This window comes from Suncus etruscus, chromosome 11, assembly GCF_024139225.1.
Source record: "Suncus etruscus isolate mSunEtr1 chromosome 11, mSunEtr1.pri.cur, whole genome shotgun sequence".
Classification (NCBI taxonomy): domain Eukaryota; kingdom Metazoa; phylum Chordata; class Mammalia; order Eulipotyphla; family Soricidae; genus Suncus; species Suncus etruscus.
This window is the reverse complement of record NC_064858.1, coordinates 23,719,641-23,744,017: the sequence shown is the minus strand read 5'-3', so window position 1 is coordinate 23,744,017 and position 24,377 is coordinate 23,719,641. Positions and strand designations below refer to the sequence as shown.

The 24,377-nt window shown below is 41.5% G+C and overlaps 2 protein-coding genes across 4 annotated transcripts in view; one reads left to right on the top strand and one right to left on the bottom strand.

Annotated features, from left to right (window-relative positions):
• BCAT1 (branched chain amino acid transaminase 1) overlaps positions 1 to 24,377 on the bottom strand; it is a 647,504-nt gene that overhangs the window by 65,826 nt on the left and 557,301 nt on the right. The window contains exon 1 of one of the 3 annotated variants that reach the window (XM_049783821.1): positions 43 to 136. The exons of 1 other annotated variant lie outside the window; for it this stretch is intronic. In XM_049783821.1, the coding sequence (XP_049639778.1) occupies positions 43 to 48 (6 nt within the window). In that variant the 5' untranslated portion in view covers positions 49 to 136. Of the gene's footprint in view, positions 1 to 42; positions 137 to 24,377 lie in introns of those variants that run through there. One more of the 3 variants, XM_049783820.1, reaches the window with a different exon arrangement.
• LOC126022021 (aldo-keto reductase family 1 member B7-like) lies at positions 75 to 23,809 on the top strand. The gene is given in 3 exon segments (XM_049782893.1): positions 75 to 361; positions 23,129 to 23,181; positions 23,184 to 23,809. Coding segments are annotated over 3 exon segments (966 nt in total).

Genomic DNA, 24,377 nt, shown 5'->3' with positions numbered 1-24,377 from the left:
TTCTGCCAGGATCCCCCCTGCATCCCCACTTCCGAGTGGTACCTTCATAGTTAGCCGATCTTGAGGAACCCGCGATGGGGCGAGCAGAACCGGAGTTGGGGGCGTCTCAGCTTTGCGGGCGGCGGCCACACGTGGAGAGGAGCCGGAGGCTGCAAACTGGCGGTCCAGCCCGCCGCCTGCGGGCTCGGGGGCGGATGACATCAGCAGGAAGAGTCTTGGGCCGACCCCCACACACACACCGCCTCCCACCCGCCCCACCACCGCCCAGAGGAACTTCTTTCCAGCTCGGGAGCCTGCGTGCGCCCTCATGCGTGTGCGCGTGGAGGCTCTGGTGCAGCGGTGTGCATGCTCATGTGGATATGTACGTGCAACTGTGTGCATGTGTGTGCATGTAAGGGTGAGTGTGTTGCATGCAGCTGTGTGCAAGTGCAGTTGTGTGCATGCGCACAATTCTGTGTGTATGCTGCTGCTGTGTGTATGTGTGTGGAGCTATCTATGTGTTGGGGGTCAACCCCCCACACTGCCTACCGACCTTGCTACCTGCTAACTCCAGAGAAACTTTTCCCCCTGAGGGAGTCCCCACTCCAAAGTTGATGCTGGAGAGCCCCAGTTGTGAAAGCAGAAAATTGTAAGATTTCAAAGCTTACTCCCTTCTTCTCTGTTACCTTTCTTTAGACGCACAGTCCCCACCTCACCCCTGTGTCTGCCCATTTCTGTGTCTCTGGACTGGTCTCATCTTTTAAGCTTTGCCTTCTGTTTTGTTTTTTTGTTTGTTTGTTTTTTGTTTTTCGGGCCACACCCGTTTGATGCTCAGGGGTTACTCCTGGCTAAGCGCTCAGAAATTGCCCCTGGCTTGGAGGACCATATATTGGGGGGGATCGAACCGCGGTCCTTCCTTGGCTAGCGCTTGCAAGGCAGACACCTTACCTCTAGCGCCACCTCGCCGGCCCCTTTCTGTTTTGTTTTTGTTTTTGTTTTGTTTTGTTTTTTAGCTTTGCCTTCTAATGCAGCTTCTTCATGGCCACTAGGACCTCTGCGCAGAAACTGCGAGACCAGGCATGCCCCAAGCAGGACCCAATAAACTGAACTCACCCCTGCCAGGCTCTTTGGGCCAAAAAGTTCTGGCTAGCTCCCCTAGCATAGCAGAGGCCTTTGTCTCTCCTTTGTGCTCTGCCCTACCCTTTATTTAAATCAGTTTCCTTAATTTAATTGATTTTTTTTAATGTTGGCACAGATGTTACTTCTTCAGAGCATGAGACTGTTGAAAAAAATGCTTTGTTCTAGTCCCATAGCGATGGTCCTATCTAGGAGTGTTCAACTCTACTGGACCCAGTGATGAGGGGTTCTTAAACCTTGGTCATTAATGCCTAAATCATTTCCCTAGAACATTTATTAAGCTCTTGTCACATGCCAGGCACTAGAAAAGGTGCTAGAAATAGGGAAAATAGGGCAGGAAACTGAAATGTCCATATGCACTTGGAGCTTATATTTTGGCACAGAAAACAAAATGAACATTCAATTGGGTGATTGGATAAATAAAATGTGATGTAGGGTCTGAAATGATGTCTCAAGTGGCTGGGACACGTGATTTTGCATATGGAAACCCCAGCTTCAGTTCTGCACACCAAACAGTCCCTTGAGCATTTATGCATGTGTCCCTCTAACTAAATTAAAATTAAAAGCTTTTCAATAAAATTAACTGTGGTTTAGAGGAAAGAAAATTTCAGCCCTATCCCATCCATCTCAAGATGAGCTTTTCTCAAGCTGGCCTAGTAATCAAATTAACACCAGATAAGTTCAAAGGAGAAAAGAACAAATTTAATTACATAATATGGAGAATCAAATGGTGTGGATTCTAAAGCCAGTGAAACAAAACAGGAGGAATATCCTGATGGGGACAGGGACACAGAACAGAAACATGAGGCAGGAAATGGGACATGGGGCAGGGGAGAGGTAGCATACTCATGTTGAAATCTCTTCTACCTAAGGCAGTTCCTATGGGATATCAATCTCTACCAAAATACTCCTCAAGGTCTGAATAGTCTCTTAGGCAAAGCAAGGTTAGCATAGTTAAGGCAATGAGCACTGCAAACCTGCACCAAGGCATAAAATATTCTTCTAGAATAAATAGAAGATTAACAGGAGCTCAGGGTTATACATTAAAGGTACTTGCTGGTCGTTTATCATGGGATGGTGACAGTTACGTAAATACCAAGCCTTTACTTTTAGTGTACCCTCTCTCCTTCCTATACTTCTTAACTTAAACAGTGACTCACTCATTGCTCAGGAATCAGGGAAATAGGATGGGGAAGCAAAATTTGAACTTAATGCATGCCGAAGCTTGTTAGGGGCTGTTGAAGCCAGCTTGCCAGCTTGGACAGTCACTGCCTGTTATTTATTGCAATTAACCCTGCTAGATAGATGTGAAGGTGCTGATCTGATTAACTGGATGGTGGCCAATCATCATAAGTACCTATAACAAAGACCAGAGGTCCAATGATTAGATGCTAACCTGCCTTGTAAATAGACCTCTCCATATAGTAGTTCTTTCTGACAAAAGTCTTAATTCTAGGAAAGTGAGACCATATAGAGGGCTGGCTGGGGCGCATACTTACAGGTAGGAGCCCTGGGAGTCTCCAGCACTGCATAATTCCCTGAGCACCATGGAGCAACACTTAGGAACTGAACTGAGGGTCCAGAGAGAGAACACAGCGGTATAGCATTTGCACGCAGCCTATCCAGGACAGATGGTGGTTCAAATCCTGACATCCCGTATGGTCCCCTGAGCCTGCCAGGAACGATTTCTGAATGCAGAGCCAGAAGTAATCCCTGATCGGGCAGGGTGTGGCCCAAAACAAACAAACAAACAAATAAAATAAATGAACTGGGAATAGCCCTCAAGCATTTCAAGGTATGCCCCTAGCTCCTCCTCAAAGTTCTAGTTCTGGTGATTGTCCCCAATTTTCATTCTACTAGTAATGAAGAAAATGGACACAGTTTCTCTTTAGTAACATGGGTGGAGGAAAGGGTGATGTTTTGAACATCTGGAGGAGACGTGTCTTTCAGTGGGAGATGCATAATGTGAGATTATTTGTAATGAAAATAAATTTTTACATGCTATAGTATTGCTTAATCTTGAAAACATTAACTGATATGGTAGGCAGTAGCCTAGGGACAGTGCCAGAGGAATACTGACCTCAATTAATAAAACATTCTTCTCACAAAAAAAAGAAAGAAAATGTTTCAAGTTAGGGGGAAAAATGAACTGCCGTCCACTCTACATCATAACGAACACAAAAATGTGGTCTTGAGTAGAAGGTACCAGTCACAAATGATCCAGGTTTAGCCATATTAATCCCCCAAACAGGGTAGGAGAGATTCCTAAGCACAAAGTCAATAGTAAACCCTAAGCACAGCTGAGTGTGGCCCCAATCCCAAACAAATGACCCTGCATCGTGCAATTAAATTTATCTGAGGTGTTCAGAATAGACCCTATAAATTGGTCTTTAAAGCTGATGTCAGTATGGGGAAAAGAGGATAAGAAATGACTGTCGATAAAGCATGGCTTCTTTGGGAACTTGATAAAAACTTTCTAAATTCCTATTGTGTGCATTGGAAATTGTGGGTTCAATCCCTGGCACTGAAAACAAACCAAAAAACAAACTTTATAAAATTATAATCCATAATGATGACTGCACAACTCTGTGAGTACACTGAAAATTATTGACTCTATCATTTATAAATGGGAGAAGTATAAACTGTGTGGATTTGGCCTTAAGAAAGATTTTTTTTTAACTCAGCAAGATATATTTTAAAAACAAGCTAGATAGTCCAGGACTTTAGCTTCTTGCCTTATAGGCAGCTGTCCATGGTTCCATCCCCAGTACCACTAATGGTCCCCAAACACCACCAGGAGTGATCCCAAAACACTGCTGCCTATAGCCCAAACTCCTTTACCTCAACCAAAACAACAATAAAATCAACTCAAGTAGTCTAGGTCAATTTTATGGATAAGAAATTAGGGGCCGGAGAGGAAGAACAGCGGTAGGGCCTTGCACGCAGCCGATTCAGGATGGAGGGTGGTTCGAATTCCAGAATCCTATATAATCCCCTGTGCCTTCCAGGAGCGATTTCTGAGTACAGAGCTTGAGTAATCCCTGAGCGCCGCTGGTGTGACCTAAAAAGAAAGCAAGAAAGGAAAAAAAGGAAAGAAAGCAAGAAAGAGAGAGAGAGAGAGAGAGAGAAGAAAGAAAGAAAGAAAGAAAGAAAGAAGAAAGAAAGAAAGAAGAAAGAAGGAAGGAAGGAAGGAAGGAAGGAGGAAGGAAAGGAAGGAAGGAAGGAAGGAAGGAAGGAAGGAAGGATGGAAGTAATGAAGGAAGGAAGAAAGAAAGAAAGAAAGAAAGAAAGAAAGAAAGAAAGAAAGAAGAAAGAAAGAAGAAAGAAAGAAAGAAAGAAAGAAAAAAGAAAGAAGAAAGAAAGAAAAAGAAAGAAAGAAAGAAAGAGAGAAAGAAAGAAGAGAAAGAAGAAGGAAGAGAAGAAGAAAGAAAGAAAGAAGAAAGAAAGAAAAAGAAAGAAAGAAAGAAAGAAAGAAAGAAAGAAGAAGAAAGAAAGAAAGAAAGAAAGAAAGAAAGAAAGAAAGAAAGAAAAGAAAGAAAGAAAGAAAGAAAGAAAGAAAAGAAGAAAGAAAGAAAGAAGAAAGAGAGAAAAAGGAAGGAGGAAGAAGGAAGAAGAAGAAAGAAAGAAAGAAGAAAGAAAGAAAGAAAGAAAGAAAGAAAGAAAGAAAGAAAGAAAGAAGAAAGAAAGAAAGAAAGAAAGAAAGAAAGAAAGAAAGAAAAAGAAAGAAAGAAAGAAAGAAAGAGAGAAAGAAAAGAAAAATCCAACAGGAGAGAGTGATGAATATATTCTGTGAATCTTGTCTGGCAAGAATATCCACCCATGGGGCCGGAGAGATAGCATGGAGGTAAGGTGTTTGCCTTTCATGCAGGAGGTCATCGGTTCAAATCCCGGCGTCCCATATGGTCCCCCGTGTCTGCCAGGAGCAATTTCTGAGTCTGGAGCCAGGAATAACCCCTGAGCACTGCCGGGTGTGACCCAAAAAAAAAAAAAAAGAATATCCACCCAGCACCCTCTCTGAAGAGGACCCTTTCAACAGTTGACAAAGAATAAAAGGAGTGGTATAAAAACAAAAATGTAAAAAAAAAAAAAAAAAAAAAAGTAAAATAAATAAATAAAAACAAAAATGTGAAAGGAACCAGAAATCAAGAAGAGAGGAATTGGGGAATTATTGTCCACTGATGTTCCAGAACAATCTGTCTGTGTTCATTCTTTTTTTTTTTTTTTTTTTTTTTTTTTTTGGTTTTTGGGCCACACCCGGCATTGCTCAGAGGTTACTCCTGGCTGTCTGCTCAGAAATAGCTCCTGGCAGGCACGGGGGACCATATGGGACACCGGGATTCGAACCAACCACCTTTGGTCCTGGATAGGCTGCTTGCAAGGCAAACACCGCTGTGCTATCTCTCCGGGCCCTGTGTTCATTCTTTATAAATCTCTTGTATGTCTATAAATTCTCCAAAAGCTGTTTTATTTTAACTTTTAGTCCCCTTTTATTTTTATATGATTAATTTAATTTTTTAATTAAATTATTTCTTTATTTAAACACAGTGATTATAAACATAATTGTAGTTGGGTTTCAGTCCTAACAAGAACACTCCCCTTCACCCATGCAACCTTCCTATCAACAATGCCCCCATCTCTTCCCTCCCCCACCCCACCTGTATCCAAGACAACTTTTTACAACCCTCACTCACTGACATTGTTATCATAGTTCTTAGCATAGTTATTTCTTTTTTTTTTTTTTTTTTTGGTTTTTGGGCCACACCTGGCGGTGCTCAGGGGTTACTCCTGGCTGTCTGCTCAGAAATAGCTCCTGGCAGGCACGGGGGACCATATGGGACACCGGGATTCGAACCAACCACCTTTGGTCCTGGATTGGCTGCTTGCAAGGCAAACACCGCTGTGCTATCTCTCCGGGCCCCGCATAGTTATTTCTTTAACTACATTCACTACTCTTCGTGGTGAGCTTCATATCTTGAGCTGGTTCTTCCGGCCCTTCTGTTCTCAAACAATTCTTTCCCAGATGAGAGTACATCAGGGAAGACTCAGAGGAGGTAGGTTAAAAGTTTGGTTTCTGCAAACTCAAATCAATTCACACCTTTACCTAAAAGCCATGTCCTTTGCTGAAGACAAAGAAGAAACACACTACCTTAACATCTCCAAAGACACTCTTCCCCAAAACTCTAATATCCTACACTTCCTAACATGCCCATAGATAACACTCCTGCTTAGCTTGAGCTCAGCAAGCAGACAGCCCTGATTCATTTCCAGCCCTGTGTGATGCCATACCATTTAGGTCATCATCCTAAATGATATGACAACTACTTGCACATTCGTAAAAAAAATCTTTTCCAGAGAAGCCAACCCAGATGTTGACTGCATTCCTGACATTTAGGTCAGAGATTCTGCTGAAGGCAATGATGTTTTCCATCAGAGTAGAGGGTCTTCACTCTAAAATCTCACTCTACATGCTCAGAAAAGTGCAGGGGGGGGGACGACGACAAAGTGTTATTCTTCTGTCTCTAGATTTTAAAATGAAAACATCACATAAATTTGCCTTTCCCCCCACATATTCCCATAATACTTATATTAATTCATCTAGATGTAGAATACTTACATGATACATATCCAATAATACACAACACTCTTCAATTTAAATACTCAAAAATCATACTTTACAAGCTACTTAGAGCTTTCTTTTTTAATTTTAATATTATTGAATTCAATGAATTATTGTTACCATTGTGGTTACAAAGTCCTTCATAGTTGAGATTCAGACATACAATGAATCAGGGCCAATCCCACCGCCACTGTCCACTTCTCTCCACCAATGTTCCCCATGTCACCCCATACCACCCCCGTCCCCAGACTGCAGTATATCAGATCTGTTTAAAGTCTAGATTGTTAAAGTTTGGGACAATTGATTCCATTGTTGTTGCCTTTGGTTTGGATGTTTAGTTCTGTACTGTTTTAACACTACCAATGCACCTGAGGCCACTTGGTCCCTGACGCCAATCATTTCATATTTGTGTTTCTCCTCTTCCATTCAGTTTTTTCCCCTACTCCCCATATACTCTGGCCAAGGGTGTTCGAGGCAACTCCCATTTAGACCATTGTATTTCTTCATGCATTTATTCTAAACACCATATATAAAGGATATCATTCCATATGTATTCTTCTTCTTCTGGCTTGCTTCATTTAACATAGTATCTTCCAGTTCTATCCATATAGTTGCAAATTGCATGATTGCTTCATTCCTTAAGCTATGTAGTATTCCATTATATATGTACCACATCTTCAGAATCCACTCAACTGCTGTTGGACATCTAGGCTGATATGAAGTCTCGGCTATTGTTCTGAGTCCTGCAATAAATAGCATTGTGCATATATACTTTTTTATTTACCTTTTACTCTTTATTTAAGCATCATGATTACAAACATGATTGTAGTTGGGTTTCAGTCATAAAGAGAACACCCCCCTTCACCAGTGCAACATTTCCCCCAACCCTGCCTGTATTCCAGACAGGCATTCTACTTCTCTCACTCATTAACATTGTCATTCTAGTTGTTAGTGTAGTTATTTCCCTAACAGCACACACCACTCTTTATGGTAAGTTTCATATTGTGAGCTGGTCTTTATGGCCCTCATCTCTATTGTCTCTGGGCATTATTACAATAATGTCTCTGTTTTTTTTAAACCCATAGATAAATGAGACTATTCTATGTCTATCTCTCTCCCTCTGACTTATTCAATTCAGTATAATAGATTCCATGTACATTTATGTATAGGAAAATTTCATGACTTCATCTGTCCTGATGGCTACATAATATTCCATTGCATATATGTACCACAGATTCTTTAGCCATTTATGTGTTGAAGGGCATCTTGGTCATTTTCAGAGTCTGGCTATTGTAAATAGAGCTGCAATGAATATAAGTGTGAAGGAGGGATTTTTGAGTTGTATTTTTGTATTCCTAAGATATATCCCTAGGAGTGGTATAGGTGGATCATATAGGAGCTCAATTTCTAGTTTTTGAGGAATCTCCTTAAAGTTTCCATAAAGGTTGAACTAGATGGCATTCCCACCAGCAGTGAATGAGAGTTATTTTCTCTCCACATCCCCACCAGCACTGATTGTTCTTAGTCTTTGTGATGTGTGCCAGTCTCTGTGGCATGAAATGGTACCTCATCATTGTTTTGAATAGTATCTCCCCGATGATTAGTAATGTAGAGCATTTTTTTCATGTGCCTGTATCTGTTCATATCTTCTCCCCATTTTTTGATGGGGTTGTATTTTTTTTCTTATTAAGTTCTATCAGCACCTTGTATATTTTAGATATTAGCCCCTTACCTGATGGGTATTGGGTGAATAATTTCTCCCAATCAGTGGGTGGGTTTTGTATCCTAGTCATTATTTCCTTTGTGGTAAATAAGCTTCTCAGTTTAATATATTCCCTTCTGTTTATCTCTGCTTCCACTTGTTTGGAGAGTGCTGTTTCCTCCTTGAAGATGCCTTTAGACTCAATCTCATGGAGTGATTTACCTACTTGTTGTTCTATATACCTTATGATTTTAGGCCTGATATCAAGGTCTTTAATCCATTTGGATTTGGCCTTTGTGCATGGTGTTAATTGGGGTCAGAGTTCACTTTTTTTTGCAAGTGGCTAACCAGTTGTGCCAACATCACTTGTTGAAGAGACTTTCCTTGCTCCATTTTGGATTTCTTGCCTCTTATCAAAAATTAATTGATTGTATGTCTGGGGAACATTCTCTAAATACTCAAGTCTATTCCACTGATCTGAGGATCTGTCTTTATTCCAATCCATGCTGTTTTAATAACTATTGCTTTGTAATACAATTTAAAATTGGGGAAAGTGATGCCTCCCATATTCCTTTTCCCAAGAATTGCTTTAGCTATTTGTGGGGTGATTATTGTTCCAAATGAATTTCAGGATTCACTTCTTTGAAGAATGTCATGGGTATCTTTAGAGAGATTGCATTAAATCTGTACAATGCTTTGGGGAGTATTGACATTTTAATAATGTTAATCCTGCCAATCCATGAGCAGGGTATGTGTCTCCATTTCTTTGTGTCCTCTCTTATTTCTTGAAGCAGGCTTTTGTAGTTTTCTTTGTATATAGGTCTTTCACCTCTTTAAGTTGACTCCAAAATATTTGAGCTTGTGTGATACAAATGTCAATGGGATTGTTTTTTTTAATGACCATTACTTCCCTATCATTATTGGTGCATTAAAAGGCCACTGATTTTTTCGTGTTACTTTTGTGGCCTGCCATTTTGTTATATAAACCTATTGTTTCTAGAAGCTTTTTGGTAGAGTCTTTAGAGTTTTCTAAATATAGCATCATGTCATCTGCAAACAGTGATAGCTTGACTTCTTTCTTATCTATCTGGATGCCCTTGATATCTTTTTCTTGCCTAATAGTTCTGGAAAGTACTTCCAGAACTATGTTGAATAGGAGTGGTAAGAGAGGGCAGCCTTGTCTTGTACCAGATTTTAGAGGAGACACTTTTAGTTTATCTCCATTAAGAATTATATTTGCCATTGGTTTGTGTTAGATAGCCTTGATTATATTAGAAAAGTTCCTTTCATTCCCATTTTGATGAGAGTTTTTTTTAATCAAGAATGAGTGTTGGAATTTGTCAAATTCTTTCTCTGCATCTATTGATATGATCATATGATTTTTATTTTGTTGATATGGTGTATTATGTTGGTTGATTTACAGATGTTAAACATTCCTTGCAATCCTGGGATGAAGCCTACTTAGTCATAGTGAATGACCTTCTTGATGAGGTGTTGGATCCTATTTGCCAGAATTTTGTTGAGGATCTTTGCATTTGTGTTCATCAGGGATATTGGTCTTTAATTTTATTTTTGGCAGCATTTATGTCTGGTTTTGGTATGAAGGTGATGTTAGCTTCATAAAAACTATTTGGAGGGCCTGGAGAGATAGCACAGCGGCGTTTGCCTTGCAAGCAGCCGATCCAGGACCAAAGGTGGTTGGTTCGAATCCCGGTGTCCCATATGGTCCCCTGTGCCTGCCAGGAGCTATTTCTGAGCAGACAGCTAAGAGTAACCCCTGAGCACCACCGGGTGTGGCCCAAAAAAACAAAAACAAAAACAAAACAACTATTTGGAAGTGTTCCTGGAAATTTCAAACCTGAAAAGGATTGGTAGTAGTTCCTATTGAAAGGTTTGAGAGAAGTCATTAGTGAATCCATCTGGCCCTGGGCTTTTGCTTTTTTGAAAGACTTTTGATTATCATTTTAATTTCCTCAATAGTGATGGGTTGTTTAGCTATGCTACCTCATCCTTGTTCAACCAGGAAGGTTGTAAGAGGCCAAGAATTTATCTATTTCTTACAGATTCTCATGTTTCGTGGCATAGAGTTTCTCAAAGTAGTCTCTGATTACCCTTTGAATATCTGCAATATCTTTAGTGATCTCCCGCTTTTCATTTCTAATCTAATTTATCAAGTTTCTCTCCCTCACTTTCTTTGTGAATTTTGCTAGTGGTTTATCAATCTTGCTTATTTTTCAAAAAACCAACTTTTGCTTTTATTGATCTTTCAGATTGTTTTTTGGATTTCTACTCCATGGATTTCTGCTCTAAGCTTTGTTATTTGCTTCTGTCTACCTATATTTGGTTCTTTTTGTTGATCATTTTCTAATTTTATAAGCTATGTCATTAAAGCTATTCATGTAGGCCCCATCTTACTCCCTGATGTGTGCTTGCAAAGCTATATATTTTCCTCTCTGTACCGCTTTTGCTGTGTCCCATAAATTCTGATAATTTGTGCCTTCATTGTCATTTGTTTCCAGGAATGTTTTGATTTCCTCTTTGATTTCATCTCTTACCCACTGGTTGTTCAGTATTAAGCTGTTTAATTTCCAGTTGTTAAAGTTTTTCTTCTGTGTCCCTTTGTAGTTCACATTTAATTTCAGTGCCTTGTGATCAGTGAAGGTAGTCTTCATGATTTCTATACTCTTGACTTTATGGAGGTATGTTTTATGGATCAGCGTGCAGTCTATCCTCAAGAGTGATGCATGGACATTGAAATAGAATGTGTATTCAGGTTTATAGGGATGGAGTACCCTCTATATATCTACTAATTTACTATCTTCCATGTTTTCTTTTTAAAGCTAGTATATTTTTGTTGAATTTCAGTCTGGTTGGCCTATCAAGGAATGACAGGGCAGTGTTGAGGTCTCCCACAATTATTGTATTGCTATTGATATCTTCTTTCAGATTTATCAACAATTGTATTAAATATTTTGCTGGTATCTCATTGGGTGTGTATATGTTTCAGAGTGTGATTTTTTTCCTGTTGTATATATATCCCTTGATTAGTACAAAATGTCCATCTTTGTTCCTTACAACTTTTCTGAGTCTAAAGTTTGTTTCATCTGATACTAATATGGCCACTCCAGCTTTTTTTAAGGGTGTTGTTTGCTTGGATGATTTTTCTCCAACCTTAGATTTTGAAAACATGTTTGTTCTGACTATTCAGGTGTGTTTCTTCCAACAGCAGAAGGTTGGATTCAGCTTTTTGATTCATTTAGCCACTCTGTGTCTCTTAACAGGTGCATTTAATCCATTGACATTGAAGAGATAATTGTCATAGTATTTAGTGCCATTTTTGTGTAGAAGTTTGGTGTGTCTGTTGGTCTGTCTTGTCTTAAAGTAGACCTTTCTGTTTTTTTTTTTTTAAGGGTGGTTTAGAGTCTGAAAAGTTTCTGAGCTATTGTTTACCCATGAAACTATGTATACTTCCTTCAAGCCTAAAAGTGTGTCTGGCTGTGTGCAGTATTCTAGGCAAAGCATTCATTTAATTGATTTTTGTCACTATATACCACCACTGCCTTCTGGCCTCGAGGGTTTCTTGTGACAGTCTGCTGTAAATCTTAAGGATGCTCCTTTGAATGTAATTTCTCTTTTTGATCTTGCTGCTTTCAATATTCTATCCCTTTCTGTGGGATTCCTCATTGTGACTAGGATGTGTCTTGGGTTGCTTTACTTTGGGTCTCCTTTAGCTGGTATTCTTTGGGCATGCAGGATTTGATTGCATGCAGTCTTCATCTCTAAGAGTTTCTCTACAATGATGTCCTTGACTGCTGATTCTTCTCTGGGACCCAATGATTCTTATTTTGTTTCTGTTGAGCTAATCAAAGACTTCTATTTTCATCTGTTCACATTCTTTTTTTTTGGGGGGGGTCACACCCGGCAGCACTCAGGGTTTATTCCTAGCTCCGTGCTCAGAAATCGCCCCTGGCAGGCGTGGGGGACCATAGAGGATGCCAGGATTTGAACCACCGTCCTTCTGCATGAAAGGCAAATGCCTTACCTCCATGCTATCTCTCCAACCCCAACAAGATTTGTTTTTTGTTTTTTGTTTTTTTTTTTTTGGGCCACACTTGTTTGATGCTCAGGGGTTATTCCTGGCTAAGTGCTCAGAAATTGCCCCTAGCTTTGGAGGACCATATGGGACGCCAGGGGATCAAACTGTGGTCCTTCCTTGGCTAGCGCATGCAAATCAGACACCTTACCTCTAGCGCCACCTCTCCGGCCCCAGTTCACATTTTTTTTATTAATTTTTCCATTGTCTGATCCTTTGCTTTAAGGCTCTTTCCTAATCTCTTCTGCTGTGTGGAGTTGTTATAAATCTCATCTTCCAACTCACTGATTCTATCCTCAGCTGCTGTCACCCAGCTGGAGAGGCTTTCCGTTGAGGTTTTCATTTCATCTACTGAGTTTTTCAGACCTATTATTTCAGTTTGAAGTTTTCTGATTCTTATCTTCATATTCTCTTGATTCTTATTTGTGTTCCATTCAACTCGATCTATGCTTTGAGTTCTATGAAGATCCTCCATACTTTTTTCTCTAAACTCCTTATATGAGAGACTAACTAGGTGGTTGGCAGTTTTCAGGTCATCAATCTCTATGCCTGATGCATTGTTTTCTCATTGTCAAGTTTGTAGTGTGGATTTTTCTATGTCTATGGTGGTGTTCATTGGCTGGAGAATGTGCAAGGCAACGAAGCAGAGCAGCTGCACTCTTCTGCCTCCATTGCTTGTGGGTGGGACAGCTCATTTCTGAAGAAGAGCCCTCAGGGAACGATGGGTGGAGAGGATCAAATCACAGGCCAAAAGATAGCCGAGAAAAATCTCAAAATATCTGGCGTATTTGAGGTCAAAGAGCAGACCAGCTCCACTGTCTGTGGGCAGGACTGTGTATACATATTTTGTATGAATATTTTTCTGTCCTGCAGATAGGTACCCAAAAGAAGAATTTCTGGGTCATATGGCTGTTCAATTTTGAGTTTGTTGAGAACCCTCTATACTTTTTTTCATAAGGGTTGGACCAGGCAGCATTCCTACCAACAGTTAATGAGAGTTTCTTTCACACAACATCCCCATCAACAGAGATTGTTCCTAGTATTTTTATATGTGTCATCCTCCCTGATTGTTTTGATTTTTCATTTATTATTGTAGTCTTGATTTGGATTTCCCTAATAAGTGATGATGAGCAAATTTTCATGTGTCTATTGGCCATCTGTTGGTCTTCCTCAGAGAAGTATCTTTTCATTTCCTCTCCCCATATTTTGATGGGGTTTTTAGTTGTTTTAGCCTTTGTGAGTAACCTTAAATGCTTTCTAAAGCCAGTTTGGACTTTGTGGATTTCTTTGTAGCCCCTGAGATCCTAAAACTGACTCAATGTTAGAGGCCCTGCTTCAACTCGAGTGTTTAAGGACAGAGGGCCGGTGTGTCAGAAATGGGACATACACCGAAAAGTATGTTATTCAGGGACTTTCTTCTGAAAGTGATGACAACCCCCACATTCACTGCCCCTACAGTTCTCAGTCATTGTTGGGTAATCAAGTCATAGAATATTGGTAGTGTTGCAATTTCATAGTTTTGACTTTCTTCTCTGATTGATTCATTCTTCACTTTGCTCTCAGGAAGCAAAGGAACTCAAACTTAATCTCTAGCAATCTCTAAGGGAAGACAGAACAGTGATTTAAGACTTGATAATCAAACACAGTATCAGCACAGGCTGTGCAGGCTCCACTCTCAATACCCTTCAGCATTGTTCCTGTAGCCTAAGTGTCCTCTGTCCTTGTTAGCATAGATTAAGTCCCAGATATTGTCCTTAGTGGAGGGTGCACATGGAATTTGCAACCAGAAAAACAAAGTTATTAAAAACACTGTATACAACCAAGAAAAGAATTCCAGTAGTTTTTGGCGGAGGTGCTGGGGTGAAACTTGGGGTGTTGTGTACACTTGGCATATGCTCCATCCTCTGAACTAGCCTAGGCCCTTTGTAAGGCTATTTGAAGTTCCTCTGTTGATTCTCAGATACGTCTTACTCTGGCTCACATGGTGTGTCCTTTCCAGCAAAGTTGGCAAGTGTGCATCGTTTTTGTTTTGTTTTTGGTTTTGGTTTTGGTTTTGGTTTTACGGACCACACCCATTTGATGCTCAGGGGTTACTCCTGGCTAAGCGCTCAGAAATTGCCCCTGGCTTGGGGGACCATATGGGATGCCAGAGGATCGAACCGCGGTCCTTCCTTGGCTAGTGCTTGCAAGGCAGACACCTTACCTCTAGTGCCAACTCGCCGGCCCCAAGTGTGCATAGTTGACCTCACATTTGATCTTGAATCTCCTTTCTTCATGTTTTGTCTCTGAATTTTCTCAGCTCTCAGGTCTCCTGACCATGAGTGAAACAAATAATCTTTGTCTTTCATTCTAGTCTTTTTCTCATTGTGCAACAAATTCTTTCTCCAAAGCTCATGCCTGATTCACCACTACTATTTCCAAGCCAAAGTCCAAATCCAAGGATGCATTCTTCCCTTGAGCAGGGCTGGGTGTGGCCCAAAACCAAGCAATGACCCTAACCCTCAAAAGTACAAGTACACTTTCTTCCCTCTCTCTCTCATGCATGTCCCATTGCTGTCTTGTGTGATGATGCCATCAGTACTTCCTTGTTCTCAGGCGCCAGCATTAATAGTGGTCATGCTGTCACCATTGGCATTTAAAGCAGAAAGAATAAAAAGAGCCTCCCACATCAAGGATCATCATGCTATCTACATTCTCTCTCCACAAGTCAACTGCTTTTCATTCCGTCTCCCTTTCTCTGTCCTGGTTTAGTCTGTGTTTCTTTCCTGCGAGTACAGTTACTACTCTGTGTAACCTTTCCTTGCCTCTACCTACCCAACACTCTGTGAAAATGACCCTCTTAGACAATAGGGGGGTCTGATTCAATTCTCCCCATTTCAAAAGAAGATGACCTTTAGGTATAGAGCAAGAGCTCAGTGACTTCTAAAACCTTCCTTGCAAGCTTACAACCCTGAGTTTAATCCTTTGGGCTATATGTGTGCTGAGTGGCATCCTGGCAACTCTATTCTCTGGCTCCACTGGCAATGCCTGGCCTTGTTGCAGCCAAGCATGAGTGAGCACATCTCAACAAAGAGATGCAGCCTATAGGGAACACCTGTGAAAACACCACAGCAAATTATGTGAGCACAAAACCAGGCCAGTTTGGAGCTGGTCTCCCATCAACATCAAACATAAAGAGAAGCTGGAAGATAAGGAAAAAATGTTGCTTTCATGTTGTGCTCTCACATGCCTTCAAGAGAAGCATGGACCTCTCTGGTTCTGTGTACCTGCCATCTCTTATCATTGCTTTCATATAGTGCACCTTCAGCTGCAAAGTGGAGGCATTGGTTTTAGAGCTATACTGAGCAGTGGTCAGGACCTACTCTGGGCTAGGCACTTGGGAGTCACTCTTGGTGGAGTACAGGAAGCCATACAATGCTGGAAATCAAACCCAGGCTTCCTGCATATAAGACAAATGCTCCAACCCTTTGAGCTATATCTCCATACCCTTCTTTATTCTTGTTTGTTTGTCTTTTGGTGTGTTGGAGGTTGGGCCCCACCAAGCAGTGCTCAAAGGCTATTTCTGGCTCGATGCTCAGAGGTGACCCCTGGTAGATATTGGGGAACCATATATGGTGCTAGGAATTTGAACCAGGTTTGGCAGATGAGACAGTCATTTTACCTATTTTACTATCTCTCCAGAAACTCCCTTCAGCTTGATTTTTGGGCCACACCTAGTAGTATGCAAGGATTACTCCTAGTTCTACACTCAGAAATTGTTCCGGGCAGGCTCAGAAGACCATATGGGATGCCCAGGATCAAACCCTGGTTGGCCACATGCAAGGTTATGCACCCTCTTGATGTATTATTAATTCACCCTTTATGTTTTTATTCTTGGTTTTAGACCATGTTTCCAAGAGCTTCCCCTGAGAGTGCCATGTCCAATCTGGAAGTCAGTAGACTGAGGATGGTGATAACAGCAGTGCATCAGTTTGTCAAATCTGAAGTCTCCTGCTTTCCACATGTTGGCAATATGGGCTCATTCCTGCCTGTGCCTTGTCAGTTTTTTTCAGCATTTGGCTCTGATGCTGAGTAGAGATCTTGGCTTTGGTTACTGCAGCAGTGCCCTGGACTCAGCACCACTCTGCAGTTCTGTTCACCCAAGGACATCCACAGCCCAGCAGATGTTTATCTCATTATAAACAGCACATTAACTCAAAGACTTTTCTCAATAAATGTACACATACCTTTCCTAAGTTATTTTATCTCTGAACACACACACTCACACACAATACACACCATATGCTATAACATTGATAAATTCTCTTACATTCTCTCTCTCTCTCTCTCTCTCTCTCTCTCTCTCTCTCTCTCTCTCTCTCTCTCTCTCTCTCTCTCTCTCTCTCTCTCCTGGTTTTTGGACCACACTCAGTGACACTCAGGGATTACTCCTGGCTATGTGCTCAGAAATTGCTCCTGGCTTGGAAGACCATATGGGATGCTGGTGGATCAATGCCGCAGTTCGTCCTAGGCTAGCATGCACAAGGCAGACGCCTAATGCCTTGCACTACCACTCCAGCCCCTGTTTTGTTTTGTTTTGTTTTGTTTTGGGGGGTGGGTCATACATGGTTACGCTCTGGTTTGCTCCTGGCTATGCGCTCAAAAAGTGCTCCTGACTTGGGGGACCATATGGGACTCCCGGAGATTGAACCACAGTCTGTCCTAGGTTAGCGTGTGCAAGGCAGACACCCTACCGCTTGCGCCACTGCTCCGGCCCCACATTTTCTCTTCTTTATAGCATTCTAGACTAGTAGCTTAAGTGATCATTTCAAATCCTAACTCATAGCCAATTTCCTCAATTATATGTTCCATAAACTTTTCTTTGCATTTGTTCTTCAACGTGTCTTCAGCTATAACCCTCAGCTGAAAGCCTCATTTCCAACCCTCATCTTTCAACTGGTTCAAATCTCTGGGTCATTTGAGTATATAAACCTGTTTTGGCTTTGTTTTCCTCAATTGTGAAGAGGGATTAAAAACTTCGGAGAGATAGCCTGGAGGTAAGGCGTCTTCCTTCCAAGCAGAAGGATGGAATCCCAGCATCCCATAAGGTCCCCGGTGCCTGCCAGGGGCAATTTCTGAGCGTAGAGCCAGAAGTAACCCCTGAGCGCTGCCGAGTGTTTTTGGCTCTAGACCCAAAAACAAACAAAAAAAAATTCAAAAACAAAAACAAACAAAAAAACTCCAGTGGTGAGGGTATAAAGATTGGGTTTAAGGCACTTGCTTTGTTCATGACTATCCCACACTCATAGGAATGATCTCTGAGCACCATCAGGAGTTGCCCCCAAATCAAACCACAATGCAAACAACACAGTGGGGCTTGGGGCTCTGTTTGAGTACAGGACATACATGCCTTGCACATATAACTGTGAGTTCCATCCCTAGCACCACTTGATCCAAAGCATTGTGAAACCCTATAAGAAAATAAAACCCTATTAATTATTTTTCATAGAAATTTAAAGTTAATAATACACTTTATTAGTCATGCTTAACATATAGTAAATACATGTGAGCTTCTCCTAGTATCTTCAATTTCTTTCTATTATTATTGTCTTTCTATGATTTAAAAATAATTAATTTACAGGTTTTATTTTTTTTAATTGCTTTATTTAAACACCATGGTTACAAAATTGTTAATTGTTGGGTTTCAGTTTTACAATGTATAACATTCTTCACCAGTGCACCTTTCCCACCACCTATGTCTCTCATTTCTTTCCCATCATTACCCCCTACTGTCTCTAGAGCAGGGAATTTGCTTTTCTCTCTCTCTCTCTCTCTCTCTCTCTCTCTCTCTCTCTCTCTCTCTCTCTCTCTCTCTCTCTCTCTCTCTCCCCTTTTTGACACTGTGATTTTACACTATTGTTAATGGAGAGGTGCCTTGCACGTCACTTTTCCCCTTTCAGTACCAAGCTCTTGTCCAGAGTGACCAGTTCCAACTACAGTCATAGTGAGCCCTTCTCTACTCTAATTGCATTCACCTCTTTTTGTGGTGAGCTTTCTACCATGGATTGAACCTCCTGACCCTTAGCTCTATTGTCTCTGGATATTATTACCACTCCACCTCTTGTTTTCCTTATATTCCACAAATATGTGAGATTATTTTATATCTACCCTTTTTTCTCTGGCTCCTTTTCTTCAGCTTAATAATTTCCATGTCCATCCATGTATAAACAAATTTCATTACTTAATTTTCCTAATGGCTGTGTAGTATTCCATTGTGTAGATGCACCACTGTTTCTTTAGCCACTTACCTGTTGTCTAGAACCTGTGTTGTTTCTAGATTCTGGCTTTGTAAATAGTGCTGTGCTAAACATGGGAATGTAGGAGGCATTTTTGTATTGTATTTTGGTATTCTTGGGGTATATCCCTAGAAGTGGTATTGCTGGATCATATAAAAATTCAATTTCCATCTTTTTTTTTTTTTTTGGTTTTTGGGCCACACCCAGCGGTACTCAGGGGTTACTCCTGGCTGTCTGCTCAGAAATAGCTCCTGGCAGGCACAGGGGACCATATGGGACACCGGGATTCGAACCAACAACGTTTGGTCCTGGATCGGCTGCTTGCAAGGCAAACACCGCTGTGCTATCTCTCCGGGCCCCAATTTCCATCTTTTTGAGGAATGCTCATATTGCATTCCCACAAGCATTCCCACCAGCAGTGAATGAGAGTCCCTTTCTCCCCTCATTCACACCAGCACTGGTTGTTCTTGTTTTTGTGTGATATGTGTGTGTGTGTTTTAACAAATAACCTCTGCCGAGATACTCTACTGAGCAATTCATACCACTTGGCAATCTACTTGCCATTGATCTTTACTATTCCATTTATTGATAGGTTTGGAGCTCTTGCTTGGAGCTCATCAAGTTACACTCCGGCCACCCTCTCCTGAGCCTGCCTAATTCTCATCTCAGCTGCTCTAACCTCTCCCCACCCTCTGAATACCCCAATGTGGTACTCAATGAGTGTCCCTCACTCTCAAGCCTGGTCACGGTCTTAGAACTCTGCAGCATTTGAAATACTTCCACTTGGAAGCCATTCAGGTCAAGCTGCCTCCTTAGCTCTTCTTTTTAGTCATTGTTGTTGTTGGTTGGGGTCCACATCCAGCTGTGCTCATTGCTTGGGGTCACTATGGGTTTGGCCCACCATTCCTGCCTACCAGCCAGCTCCTTGACCCTACAGTGCTAATCTTTAAGTGATTTGCTTCAGGAACAAGTGTCTAAGAACCATTCCATTTCTCTCCAGTGTCTGCTGGCACTTAGAGTAGAAATTCTGTCTGGGAAACTTCCTTTCCTACAGCATGACCAAGCCTTGCTTGTTTTGGGAATGCAAAAAAATGCTTCTGGTTTTACCTAGAATAATTATTACTCAATTACACATGTAAATTATTATTGTATGAGTCCTATTATGAAGAAGTGATGGTGCATAAGCAATTTCATTTCTCAGAGCATAAGGATAAGAGAGAGAATGCAGTGTTAATGGGGTCAAATCCTGACACCAATGCTTACGTTTACCCGCCAGGCAGGAAAAATAAACATGTTTGTCCAGAAAAGGAATCAGGCTCTCCTTCAAGTATTTATCACTGCATCCAAGAGGATGTCTCCCCTGCAGACCAAACACCAACCAGGATGAATGTTTTGGTTGGTCTGTGGCAACATAAAAGCTAGAGGGACTGTTCTAGGTAGAGGTTTGTTTTGGTTTGACTTTAATTTAAAATGTACCAAAATTTGATTTTAATTTATTCTCTCCTCAAAAGTAAATTTGTTTGGACTGAAGAGATAATACAGTGGGGAATGCACTTGCCTTGCACATAGTCAACTTCTGGCACACATAGGGTGACCCAAGCCAGGTGTCATTCCTGAGTACAGAGCCAGGAGTTAGCCCTGTACAATGTTGAGTGTGGCCCCAAAGAAAATATACAAAATTTGTTTTGCTTTATACCTATAGATGTATATAGGATTGTTGGTCACTCCAACAAGTCTTAGAGCTTATATATCTCCAAAAGGGCCCCTCTGTCTTCCAGTTGCTCTTACCCACCTTTTTCTTTGGAAACCATGAAGGGGTGGGTTGTTCTTTATTAATCCCAGGGCAGCACATGGGACAAGAGCTCAGTGTCCTGCTACAGAGGCCTTCCTAGGTGTATCCCTCTCTCATAGCCTTCTCCTTGCCTCACCTCACCACAGATTCACAATTTTACTCCCACACTGGCCTCTGCCAACACTCCAGCTCACAGATCTACTCACAGCTTCATTTCCCAGCCTCACCTCTCTTGAACCCTTCTAGAATCTTCTACCTTCCAGCCTCAAACTCTGGCACTGTCCCTCCTTTCCAGACTGAGGTCCCATGTGTCCTTTCTACTTTCCACATCACCTGCCTTGGGTCTGCTCTTAGCCTCACCAACTGCTCACAAGCACACCATATTTGGGGGGGCCCAATGACCCCAGTCCTCCTTCCTTTCAGGGGTTTCAACCAGCTGGACTCATGCATTGCAGCCAGGCCAGCCAGTCTCTGTTGGTGCCAGCAGCTAGCCTGCTGAGTGGCTCTTTCTCTCCATGATGTCAGTCTTTCTCTCTGGCTCCTCCCCTCAGTCCCTCTCCTGCAGGCTTTTCCCAGCTCGCTGAAGCATTCAGAAGGCTATGTTCACCAGCCTGCTCCATGCCCGCCCACCAGCCCCTAAACCCAGACCTGCCGCTTGCCCCTGGCAGTGCACTTTCTCCTCTGTCCTGCTCAAAAATCCAACCGCACTGACTACAGCTGAGTACTACAACCTTCCCACAGGCTTGAAAACATGCTGGTACTTTTCAACTATTCGAAAACAAAAGTGTCAGCTCCACCTTTCCCTCTGCTATGGTCCATTTACACCCTTTTATTTTTCACCAAACTTAATTTTTTTTTAAAATTTTTATCATTAAGGTAGAATTACTTTACAAAATACTGGGCTGGAGAAATAGCACAGACGCTAAGGCGCTTGCCTTGCATATGGCCAAACCCTAACGGATTCTCATCACCACATAAGTCTCCTAAGGCACTGCCAGGACTGATTTCTGAGTAGAGTCAGTAGTAAGCTCTGAGCACAATGGGTGTGACCCAATATCCCCTCCAAAAGTCCCCAAATACTACTCTATGTGGTGTCTACAATTCATGAGTATGGGTACTCAAGGAGAGATATATACTGTTTCCCTGTGCCCCTTTGCTTTGAGAACATGTGGGCATGTGTGTGCACATGTGTGTATTATTCAAATTCCCTTCTGGACTCAAATCCCCCTTTTAAGGTGTCCCCATTTATAATCCCAATCCTTCCTCCAAATACTGCCACTCTCTTTTTACTTTTCAGCATCTATCAAAATGTGGCATACTATATATTCCGGTTAGTTTTGTTAGTTCTGTCTCCTTTGGTGGACAAGAACTCTCTCAGACAGAAGAACTTCTGACAGATAGAATTTCATTTATCTTGTCCCCAGTGTCTTGCAGTAGGATGTACTGGACTCATGCCCTTTCTCAGAGAGCTTGAACCACAAACCCTGGCAGTGCTGATTTAAATGAAAAGACATTGACAGATGGGCATTGTTGCTCACACTCTTTATGAATCAGTGATAACTTGTTTCAAATGACTATTATTGTCTTCTGAATATTCCTGTGGAGTTGAAAGTAGAGTTCTTTCCTCAAACAACATTTAAAACACCAGAATAGAGAACTCTGCAGTCATGTGCTGCGGACGTGCTCGTCCCTAAGAAAAACCTTCGTAGGGTCCGAGAGCCTTTATGAGGAGAAGGCGGAAGCACGAGGTGGACGAATATGAAATATGAAATAAATGAGACCACACAAAATGCATTGTATGAGGAACCATGTCCATGAGATGAGAGACAAATTTTACTGTTCAGCCAATGACATTTTAAGCACAAACTCTGGTATGCAAGGTGTTTTCAGGGAAAACAAAGAGTATGAAGTCTTCAGGAGGGACAGTACAATGAAATCAGGCCCTAGAATCTACATATCAAATAACTACCCAATGTAGGTGAGAAAGAGCCCTGCTCGAGGGCTGGGCAAAAGATGAGGTGGAGGTGTTTTTGGGTAAGCAAAAAACAGGTTTTTCAAGAAACCAGGAGGAGAGAGAGACAGGTTTTGGAAGAAATGTATTTGCAGTGGCCAGAAAATAGATTTTTGGGGGGACAGAAATAATTGTTTACTACCATAGAGCTAGACTCAGAAAAACGAGCTGCTGGCACCAGGTTATACTTGAAGTAAGAGTCACAAATAAACTAGCCAGCGGGGAGCTTTTGGTGGGCTTTTTTGGTACCAAAATTTCTTTGTGAGTGTAGAAAAGCTAAGGCCAAATTTCTGTAGTAGAAAAGGAGACAAAATTTAAATAAAAGAAAAAGAGAAAATGTAATGTCACAGACGTGTCAGAATTATAGCCAGTAATCCATGCAAAGGGTCAATGATTGACTTCTCTAAATGACCCTTCTGGCAAATAATTCTTGGGAGGAAAATTAGGCACTGCACCAGGAAAGCCAAAAGCCACGTCTGGTGTGTGCTTCCTAAATAAATGGCGACATATCTTTACGGGTAGTGACAGTCATGCACCATGCAACCATGTGGAACTCATCACCAAAGCCAAAATGCCCATGTGGGCCTGGGCACCAGGCAGTCTCCCCCAGGTAAGGTCAAAGAAGCTGTAATGGTGGCCATTGATACAGACTATCGCCACATTGACTATGCCTATGTCTACCAGAATGAGAATGAGGTGGACAAGACCATCCAAGAGAAGGCTGTGAAGAGGGAGGACCTCTTCATTGTCAGCAAGTTATGGTTCACCGTCTTTAAGAAACTCCTAATGAAGCAAGCATATCAAAAGACCCTCCAGGATCTAAAACTGGATTATTTGGACCTCTATTTTATCCACTGGCCACAAGGATTACAGACTGGGGAGGTCTTTATACCCAAAGATAATAAAGGTAATATTATCCCCAGTAAATTCACATTCTTGGATACTTGGGAGACTATGGAAGGACTGGTGGATGAAAGATTGGTGAAAGTTCTTGGGGTCTTCAACTTCAACAACTCCCAGATTAAAAAGATTTTAAACAAACCTGGACTGAAACACAAACCAATGACTAACCAGGTTGAGTGTCATCCCTACCGCACCCTGGACAAGCTGATCCAATACTGTAAACCCAAAGGCACTGTCCTCACTGTTTACAACCCTCTGGGGTCACATATGAAAGAGTACCCCTTTAATGAAGAATATTGAAGCTGACATGATGATGATCCTGCAGAATCCCCATTCAACCCCCTTCTCACCTAAAGTGTATTTACTTCTCTGCCAGAGTCCTGTTTTCTTCAAGCAAACTTGAGTTCCTAGACTGTGTTGCTTCTAGACAGATATGGTCAACCCTGAGCAAACTTGGATAGGGATATTTAACTCAGAGAAGCAAATAAAGATTGTTTTTTTTCTCCCTCTCACCCACCATTTGTTTGATTTGAGTACAGAGAACTCTGCTAAGACCAACGTCATAAAGAGTAAAAGGAATAAATAATATTAATGACAAAAAATAAGCTCCACCAGAATAGTGAATCGCTATACAAACATGTGGGTTTAGTTTCTTTAAAAAATCACCACTGTGGGATTTTATACACTTAGATGCATCAGTATTTTCTTTCATTGATTTGTTTTTATTTTGAGGACACATGTTCAGAAATTAGTCCTGGCTCTAAGCTCAGGGATCACGCCCTGCTCAGGATTGAACCTGGATTGGCTTGTACAAGGCAAATTCCCTACCTATTGTACTGTCTCTAGCCTATGGTACACCATTATTCTT